Source organism: Cyphomyrmex costatus, unplaced genomic scaffold (assembly GCF_001594065.2).
Source record: "Cyphomyrmex costatus isolate MS0001 unplaced genomic scaffold, Ccosl1.0 scaffold132, whole genome shotgun sequence".
In the NCBI taxonomy this organism is placed as follows: Eukaryota; Metazoa; Arthropoda; class Insecta; order Hymenoptera; family Formicidae; genus Cyphomyrmex; species Cyphomyrmex costatus.
In genome coordinates, this window is record NW_017275304.1 from 1,312,673 (window position 1) to 1,323,518 (window position 10,846).

The 10,846-nt window shown below is 27.1% G+C and overlaps 2 protein-coding genes across 3 annotated transcripts in view; one reads left to right on the forward strand and one right to left on the reverse strand.

Moving 5' to 3' along the window:
• Positions 1-1,653: 1,653 nt before the first annotated feature.
• Positions 1,654-9,611, reverse strand: LOC108782658 (dehydrogenase/reductase SDR family member on chromosome X). Of its 2 annotated transcripts, none has more exons than XM_018550977.1 (6): positions 9,582-9,611; positions 2,977-3,084; positions 2,734-2,907; positions 2,445-2,661; positions 2,127-2,322; positions 1,654-2,052 (listed from the first exon to the last, which is right to left on the reverse strand). In XM_018550977.1, exons 2-6 carry the CDS (start codon positions 2,990-2,992, stop codon positions 1,858-1,860), a joined length of 798 nt encoding a protein of 265 aa, XP_018406479.1. In that variant the 5' UTR covers positions 2,993-3,084; positions 9,582-9,611; the 3' UTR covers positions 1,654-1,857. The 2 variants fall into 2 exon arrangements, with proteins under 2 accessions (XP_018406479.1, XP_018406478.1); XM_018550976.1 differs by lacking the exon at positions 9,582-9,611 and adding an exon at positions 3,694-4,103.
• Positions 9,612-10,732: 1,121 nt separating this feature from the next.
• The window catches only part of Kr-h2 (transmembrane protein 33-containing Krueppel homolog 2), a 5,262-nt gene continuing 5,148 nt past the window's right edge, over positions 10,733-10,846 (forward strand). Inside the window, exon 1 of the mRNA XM_018550974.1 lies at positions 10,733-10,739. The gene's annotated coding sequence lies outside the window, so the exon portion shown is untranslated. The remainder of the gene's footprint in view (positions 10,740-10,846) is intronic.

Sequence of the window (10,846 nt, forward strand, 5' to 3'; positions counted from 1 at the left end):
TTTCTTAGTATGAGATTAATATTGTGTCTTCATATAAATTATATATACAGGGAATCTCGAAATTCGCGAATCAAAATACTACAGCAAGAAAGTTTCTGAAAAAATAAGTATTTATCATTTTTTTGTTCTAAACAGTAGTTTTTGAGATACAAAGGTTTAAAACTGTTTCCTGTTCGTGAGTCGCTTATTGATAGTTATTAATGACGGTGACATACGAATCAAGAACAGCTATTTAATCGTGTCTTGTATAATTGACAATGTACTTTTGAATCATTATATCTGAAAAACTACTAGTTGAAACAAATAGCAAGTACTTTTTGAATGTATTTTTTCGAAACTTTCATGTTGTGGTATTTTTATTCGCGAATCTCGGACACCTTGTAGAGGTTAAAATACATTACACAATGCACGGGCAATGCACGTGCCATTTGTTCTTAGTTTATAGTAGATTTTATAAAAATTATATAGTCAATACAAATTTATATCACGTATATTTCTAATATATAAAAAAATTAATCAAAATTTGTTACTAAATTACATACAAGATTTATAACAGATAATATTTTCATTGACTTTTGCATAAGTTTTTAAATACTTACGAGTATTTTTTGTATTTTTATATAATATTATCTCTCTTAATAGAAACGTGCATCGAAATATAACCGTACTGCTATGTAAAATATTAAATATTTTATTTATATTATTGATTGTGAAAATGTTTGCGTCGCAACAGTTGCAGAGTAAGCGATTAAAGTTGATTGCGAAAATGTTCAATTGAAATTCAACATAGTTAAATAAAGTTCACGTTCAGAAAAAAGTTATGCTCCTATTCACTCATTATTATACTTTCAGATTGTAACATCAGATTTTCTTGCTTCTGACGTCACAATTTAAAATAATAGTGATGAGTGAACAGGAATTTTAAATCATCATCTCGTACACGTCTGTATACTGATCACCTCATTAATTTTCATAGCTCAGCTAACATTTCTATTGCTTAATGATTGTGTCTCTTTAGCTCATTACACGTAGATTTCACAATAAAATTACAACAGTCAAAAATTAAAAATAAATTTAATGTTTATATATCTTTTCTTATTTTTTAGAAAAAATATAATTTGACTTTTTTTAAAATTTAGATTTTTTGCGCACTTTAAACATTTTACAATTAATGAAATATTCTTGCATAAAAACAAAACTTTTTTTTTGTATAATTCATCTTCAAAAAAAAAATCAATCAAATCCGAATTTAAATAAAATTACCAATTATTATAATTTGCCAGATTGCAAAAATATATAATCCGATAAAAAGCTATTTATAATACAAATAAGAAAAAAATAATCAGCATTATGAAGGAAGTGCTAGATATTACCACGGTTATTTTAAAAAAGAATGTATTTGATATTTATTAACATAAAATACATCCAACAACAATAACAATGACATCTTTTCATAACTTGATAGAATAGGAATATTTGCATGTCAACAATGTCATACAAAATACCTATTTCATATATATATATTACATATATATACACACACACATGTATATCGTTTTAGTAAAGAATGATTTAGCTAAAAGGATTCTTCACTTTAGATCTTTCTAAAGTTTATCATATGTCATCTTTTCCAATATTTTCATACGTATTATATTCAATGGTATTGCGTGTATAATTGGTTATTTGCATTTTCTCGCGGTTAGAATTAGAATAGACGCATGAATGTTTCAAATGTAAAAAAAATTAATTTTTAATATAAATTTATTGATATAAGTATGTGTGCACGCGCGCGCGCGCGCGATACATTCAATGATGAACGAATTATTTAATAAGACGTGGAATAAGGAATGTATTTCGTTACAAATATTGGAAAAAATTTTCTAAATGTGTTTGTTTTAAAGATAATTCAAATAATTGTTCCTGGGTTGTTTTTTCGAGTGCTAACGAAGGAACAGCCATTTCTTTACAATTACTAATATATATCCCACCTTTTCTTTCAATATCTTTGCTAATTGCAGCATACGTTATTGGAGTTGCTCCTTGATCAGCTGTCTGCAATAGTAAAGTAATAGTGAATTGATTGATAATAATTTGAAGAACTTGAAAAATTTGGTATATATTGTTACCTTCCATCCAACCATAATCCACTTGTTCCAGCCTAATATAGTCTCTTTGAATAAATCTGTTTTCACTATACCTGGATGTACAGCATATACTAGTATATTCAACGATTTGTCTTTAAAGAATTTCTGCAATGTTATTGTAGACATTGTCTGTGCTAATTTGCTTTGTGCATACGAATTATGCTTGCAAACTATTTCTCTGCAATAATAAAATAAATGTTAAAGTTTTAAGAAAAGTCACACGTCATACATTAGCAAATAATCGTAAATTCATCATTGAAAATAAATGAAGAAAGATAGCTACGATATTGTTATGATTACTTGTAGAAATTATTGACGTATTCAAAATTGATGGTGCCGACATCGTGAGCGCATGAAGTAACATTAATAATTCTACTACATTCTTCAGGATGTCCGCCAGTTTTCAATAATGGCAGAAGAAGAGATGTTAGTAAAAAATGTGATAAATAATTTACCATCCATTGCTCTTCATATCCGTCTTCTGTCTTTTTACAAATAGTAGGAAACATAATACCAGCTAAAAAATACAAATTTTTTTACACGGAGGAATTAACATTCTATATCAAAATAAAGTTGAAATATCACTTACCGTTGTTAACTAATATATGAATTTTATCATAATCCACTTTTATTTGCTTTGAAAATTCTCTGACGGATTCTAGAGAGGAATTATCAAGCTTATAAACCTTTGCTCGTCCACTAGTGATACCAGATTTTCTAATCTGTAGGACAATATCTTCACCCATGCTAATTACTCTACAAGCTAATCATATTTTCATGTATTAACATGTTCTAGAATAATAATGCATCGATAATAATTTAAATAATTTACCTATTATAACTTCCATGTCACACTGTAACAATTGCTTAACTACTTCCGCTCCTATACCTCTAGAACCACCGGTTACAATTGCAATTCTATTTGGCTTTGGAAGTAAATCTAAAAAAAATATTAACAATCAAACAATACAAACATTATAATTATGTAATAGTAAAAATTTTGTTTTGTTAATCATGTTCTAAAAATAACAAATTTTGAAAAAGCGTGTCATAAACAAAGAATTAAATATTATATTGTTAAATATCATCCAATCTTAAAAGACCTTATTTTTATTTCAAAATAATTTTCATATCTTCTTGATTATAAGGGAACGGAAAATTTTATATGTCAATATAATTTTGTACAATAAATGATCCAACTACCACCAAGACATTTTCAGTACGACAATTTATAATAATATCAATATGCCTCCAGAATTTATTATGACTCCAATTTTTATACAAAATAAAGATAAAATATTTAATTTGTATATGTAATGTTATATTTATTTATTTATTTAATATTTAATTTCTATTGTGCAATATCGCTAAAAATTTTTCTGGGATATATAAATAAAATTCCGAAAAGTTATATATATAATTTGTTCTTGTTTTCATCAAAAACTTTACACATATGTATTGCATACAGAGAGTGTTTTAAATGATGCAATATATATGTGTAAAAATATATAAAAACATTTATATATTTTATATTTTCCTTTTTTCTTACCTATTTTATTGTGTCTGGCGTTGAATATATCGTGACCATAATACTTTATTCCAACGGAATAATATTTTAAGTGACAGAATAGGCATGTTTTTTGATAGCAAATGATGCCGAGCACAATAGAGACACAAATTAATATCGCTTCAAATAACATTATTACACGAAATCGTTCACAGATTTAAATTCGTCAGAACAAGAATATTCAGAATCGAAGCACCAACTTTAAACTCAAGTTGCAACGAAATTTATGTCGTAAGAAATTACCCAAACCGATCACCGTTAGGCACTGCTCTTATTCGTCTCGCATCCTTACTTTCCAGCCGCATCAACCGTTATGCGTACGATCCTCGTCACAGGCCATATATATATATATATATATGTATATGTATGTATATACACATATTATATGTACATATATATAGGAAGAATGCTTAAGAAATATAACTTGGTGAGAAGGGAGATCAGTTCTTTTCTCTGATATACATGTCCTTCACAAAAGAAAGTTTCGGTTGTTATGACGGAGAGTAAAAGCGTATATAGACAATATGTGTTTAAATTTTTCTGAAAGAATAGGATTATTTAAATATTCTACCGCGCGCGCGCGTATGTTTAGTTATTTATATTTTATTACATTGTATTTTGCATTATATATTTCACTAATAAAATAATACTTGCTACCGATATCTTATATTAGATATTACAAATATTACATAGTTTATCCCTACTCGATCAGAGTCTGGAAGTATGTCTTAATTTCTGAGTGTACAATATAAAACGATATGGACCGTGAGAAATAATTTCCGTTATTTGGCAGAAGATTTGAACAAAAAATTTTATGAAGTTATTTTGAATTTTAAATCTGTTCTTTTCTGAAAACTGATTCTTTAATAATTTTTTCTTGATAACACAAAATTTGATAACCGCAATACACCTTCCTTATACTATTCTATAAGTTATGTGGCTCTACAATTATAGAAAATGATAGATACAGTCAAAATAGTATCTATTATGAAATCCTTGTCTTTTACTCATTTTCAATATATATCTTATTTATATTGCTTACATTTCAATTTCACTCCTTTATTTTAAAATTGCATCAAAAGATTTTCTAATCTTGTCTGGAATTTTGATCCTATAATTATCTGGAAAATCAAGGAATTCTCAAGCAATTTTTTGAAAGATTTCGAAAAACATCCTATGTGTAGTAAGTCTTCCTTACCATTATATATATATATATATATATTTCACGGTTTTAATTATCTATAGAAAATGACAGATATAGTCTCGTAAAATTCCTATTTGCTATTAATTTTCAATATATAGTTTATATAGTTTTTTTTATAGTTTCTATTATTTATGTTGTTTGCATTTCAAATTATTTAAAAGTTGTATTACAAAATTTTCTAATTTTGTATTTGAAATTCAGAAGTCTTAGGAAATTTGTTTACAAGATTTTATTAAACTTACTAACTCTGTAAAAATACAAAATTCTTGTTAAATTCTTTTTATATAACTTTTCAGATACTCTTGCATGATACATGCAATTAACCTATATATAATTTAGCTCTATTATTTACGACAGAGCAACAAGTTATGACTTTGTACAATTATCAAAAATTAAATTGTGTGACGCAATTATATATCGAACTTATTAAAGCTTTTCTTATCCTACTTATATCGCGAAAGAATGCAAAAAAATTTTGTAAATTCAACATGAATTTTTATGTTTATTATGAGATTATGTACGAGATTATTATACGTTTTTGACAATAAAAAAAATATTTATGCATAAACCTATCAATAATATGACACGATTTTTAATACTGTAAAAACACAAATAACGCAAAATATTTCGGAAAAAAATTTTACATTTATGAATAAATATACAAATTATATTATTTAAAATATAATAAATTATATCTCATTCCAAAAAATTCTTTTTTTTATTTTTCTATCCGAAAAAGACTATCTAAATGAATTGTATAATTTATTTTGCTGTATTATAAATGAACAATATGACTTGTATATTTAATTATAAATTTAAAATATCTTCCAAGAACTTTTGCGTCTTTATCTGTGTTTTTAATGTAGTATTACAAATCGTTTTATATTGACATCGTTTTATAATTACATTTAGAAATAAAATTTTTAGTACCAAAAAAATTTAGGATAAAATAATGTAATCATCGTATATATTAAGGGATAAATTATTTCACAATTATTAATAAACGAGCAAGAAATTTTCATCAATGATGATTTATTTTTAATAATTCAGACCGATAATAAATGTCTTGTCAAATTTGAAATCTTAATATTATACATTGCGACATTGATACATTTTTTATAATACTCAGAAATAAGAATCGGTACCCAATGAGCATTACGTTGTCAGAAAGAATTTTTCAAAATAGCTCATATTTAAGAATAGAACGTCCGATAATTTTGAAGATAATGTAATCAATAAGTTGTCTAATACGTCACAAAAGAAATAAATTGTTTAAATGATATCTAAAGAATTTCTAATTGGATATATCTTACAGACATTAAGAACATTTGTGCATTAAAAAACGCTATATATAAATACCACATAAATCTCTAATTAATTTTTATACAAAATTAAACGAAATTGTATTGCCAAAATATATCTCATTTAAACTTGTGTCAATAAAGAGCAATGAGTCCAGCACTTTAGTGCGCCTAACAAATTACAATATATTTCATAAAAGAATTACAAAAATAAATAACCCAAATGTTTCAACTTTTATTATATAGCTGATTAAGTTATCTTCAGTGGATTTAGAAATGATAACTTACAGATTAAGAAAATGTATGTATCATATCTCAAAACTATTAAAAATAGAAAGTTTTTATATATCGTTCTATTATTATGTCTAAGTATTTGTTAAAAATTTGAGCACAAGCCTTTTATTAGTTTAAAAGTTATTTAATTTTTTTCTTAGTCTTGATTCTTATATGTAAAATTGCGTTTTGTATTCGCAATTTGATAAGGTCATGACATTACGAATTAAATAAAATTTTTTATATGTACTAAAATGGAACTAACAAATGTCTGAGTAAAAATTTATTTAGATATGTATATTTGTTTAAAAGTTATTTGTTTAAAATGGTAACGAAACCTATAGTTATTCGCTGTATAAATCTATTATAAATCAAATTATTTGTTTTTTTACAGTTGGTTTCAGAGTATATTTGTAACAAAATTTGCTGGATATCATTAGCTGTTATTGACCCTCGTATTGATCGTTTTAACTGTATTTTTAGCTGACAGCCAAATATCTAGTATATCTAGTCAAATCAAAACATGTAATAAGTCAACGCAGCATGAGTGTCACAGATTGTCGCTCGCAGATAAAAACATGATGTAAGAATACCAGACGTATTACTTGTATCGACATCAACTGAATTTCTTATGATTAGTGAATTTTTAATAACGGTTTTATATTGTTTTATAAAATTTAGAGTCAATTTCTGATTGATTACAAATTTCGTTATTACTCAGATTCACCTGATTTTTTATATGATCTTTTCACATTATGGCTAAATATAATATTATATACTTATCGCCAAATCCAAACAAATGTACAAAGATATGCAGAATTCGAGAATTTAAAATAAAAAATACCTAAAAATAGAAAGAGAATAATAACTGCTATACGCTATAAGTGATGATAAGATAAAGGCAACTTGAAGTTAGTTGCAATACAGCTGAAGGAACGAGCTTAATTGATCAACAATAAATATTAAAATGTGTGGTTATCTCATTTACTTTCACACATAGATCTCATCTTCACTCTCATTTATTTCCATAGATTTCTATTTTAGGAACTCGATTAAAAAATCGCCCTGTTAAAACATGGTGGGAGATCTCATTGTTCTGCGCTTTTTAGTCTAGTTTGTATGATTCTTACGAGATTAACGATAAATTGAGCACCGTGTAATAATACTTATAAAGTTAATATCATAAGAATTTTTTTACCTTTGGTTTTACGCATAATACATATAATGTACTATCATTTTATTCTTGATTAACATTCGATGAAAAAAAATAAAGTATATATGATGTATCATATGCTTTACGGAATGCAGCTTTGAAAAATATCTTACAAATTTTTTTTTATAATTTTCAGAAGACTTAAATAAGATCTTTAAAAAGTCTCATTTTAAAGAATTCTTCCTTTCAACAATGTTCATTGAATCATGGGTGCCCGATGCTCCAACTGTTTTATATTTTTGAACTATTGTCACGTAAATATACGTATTTTAAATTTAAAATGTTAAGAAAACACGTAAAGATACAAAACGAAATATATTTTCTATATAAGTACATTTTTCTTACTGCAATTAGATCTTTTTTTTTCAAATTTAGTATTTTTAATTTAGTAAAATGTTCTTACCATTTAGATTTCTATTCCTGTTATATTACCTTTATATGACTTTTTACCTCTACTTCCCTTCAATTAACTATACTAGTATATTGTTCTGAGAAAAAACACAGTTCTTATTTTATATTACTTTCATTCACATTCTTTATCATTTTTCGACTCCTTTAGACGATTAATCATTTGATTTTAATTAAACAACACAATAACATATGTTAACGTTAGTCAGCCAAGTGTTTCTTTCAAAATAAAAAATTAATTCGTACTTTAAAAAATATCAAAATTATAAAAAAAATCTTCAAGGCTTTTAAAAGAAGCTTACTTTCTTTTTTCTCCCCATCTCTTCAATTTTTTTTTCAAATTGCGCAAAATAAAAGTAGTTGAAATTTATCATTACAAAATTATTCTCGTATATCATCTTAAACTTTTACATTGTACAAGTTATGAGAGATAAGGAAATAAATTATTCATTTGACGATTAAATGTGTTTGTGTGTGGGTGTGTATTTTTCACATGTATTTTTAACGTGCATTTTCTTACATGATTTCTTCTACGTGTACTTTAAACAATAGAATATGAAAGTCATATCATTATAAATTATAAATTTTTACAGAAAAAGTGTAGAATTTCTTAATGTTTCAAACAAAAAACGTCATTCTTTGTCTTACTACGAAGATTTACGAGAAATTTTTATGACAAATGAAATTTTACGCTACTCTTACGTGTCAGTACAAATATTTACGAAAAACTAAGAATTTCTGAAATCTTATATTTAATTCATATAGTTTTTCTGTACTTTCTCGTAAACAATTTTCTGGCAAGATAAATCGACACAAATGTTCTTTTCCATCCTTCTTTGCATTCCATGAGTAACAAAGACAGAACGATGCTTTGCTTGTATTGATTTGTGTCACCAAATGGAAAGCACCCTGTAACCTGCTTTTTATTCCTACACTGTCTGAACTAGTGCACACGATGTAACAAGTTAAAGTAAAACAAACACGTTCTTTTCATTTCAAGTTTCTGCACCATGTGAACTAGCTCAGACAGTGCAGGAAGAATAAACAGTCTTACTATAATTCTGTGTTTTACCTGACATGTGATACTCCTAAAAAATCCATAAGTTCATCGTGACATCAAAATAAGGACAAAGTGTGTGTGTGTGTGTGTGTGTGTGGTTCCAAAATAATCGTTAAAATTCACTCTTCAATCATTTATGATTCATTTTAAAGTTCTTTTAATGTGATTGTGATTTTTTTTCTTTTATTTAAACCTTCAACGTTTTTCTAATTGCAATGAGACCTTTTTATTTTATTTTTTTATACCGTTTTAGTTTCTTTTAGTTAACAGTTTCTTTAATATGTACATATATAAATTTGAATTTCAATTTACTTGTCTTTTCGAAATATCTCCTATCTCCACATTTCACTGAAATGCATGGGTGTATACAATGTGTGGATTTGCATTAAAATGAATTTAAATGATACATACGAAACACTAATCCTCACAGGATGGCAATAAGATACGGATACAACTTGATACAGATATCAAAATGCTAGGCTTCGATTTTCTTTATAAACTCTTTATGTTGGATCCTTTTGGTCCTTTCGGACACATATGTTAGTATGTCAAGTTAGTAGAACAGTTAGTTTGCTACTAACAGCTGATACGGTTGGCGCATGTGCATATAAGTGCATTTAAGTTCTTGAGCTTTGAATGACAAACTCGATTTTTCTCGAGTTAATTTTATCGAACAAGAAGGAATAAAACTTTATTTATTGTATATTTTCGATTTGCATTGTTTAACAGTTTACTTGACTTTTATTAAAACGAGAAACTTTTGATTTTTTTTAGTCCGTCTACAGATTGCGCTTTTACCGATTGAATGCACGCTTGTATTTCTGGAATTCTACGAGCCAGTTTCATCACTCTGATTAACCTAATCGATCGATTAAAGTCTATTCGAAAGACAACAAACAAGAATTAAGATGTAAATCAATAACTGTCAAAGCCACTAACGGTCAAAGCTGGATCGCAAATGCTTATTAAAATTATGTGATTACTATTCGAAAGATTCTTTATTGCGATTTTCACAATTTTTTCTTTATCTTAGCTGTAATTTGGAGTTTTATCATCCTCTCCAAAAGTTACTCGGAAATTCTCCTAAACTTATTGTACTCCCAGTAAAAAAGAAAAAATCTTCAAATCTGACAGAAATTCTACTAAATTGGTAATACTAGTTTGCAGTTTCCAAACAACAACATGTCCAAAATGCGACATCTTATAATACAATGTATTATAATATAATGTATTAATCGTTTAAAATTTAATTATTTGCTGATGAATAATGCCAGCTAAATCAATCATCGGTCGAGTTAATTATCGAATTTGATTAAAGTCGCTAATTTCGGCTCAAGGTGGCACCATGTCGCAGACACCGTGCGACATCTGCAAATGGGATTTACAGAAACGATATTCATTCGCCAATATTCGTGAAACTGTCGGTCGGAACTCGGAAGTTGGACTCTCGGCTCACTTAGACACGTAGATGTTCCGAATAGGTGGATTCGCTTGATTGTTTGCTGCCGTCACTGACGTGTAGATCATCACTGGAGTATCCTGTGCGTCGTCGTGCGGAACGTGCAGTGTGTAAGTGTAATTCAAGTTTAGCTCGCCCGATTTTGATCAGGTCTTGATGGTACGAACACAGCGATGTCATCCAAATGACGATGTAATTTATCTGACCAAATCATACG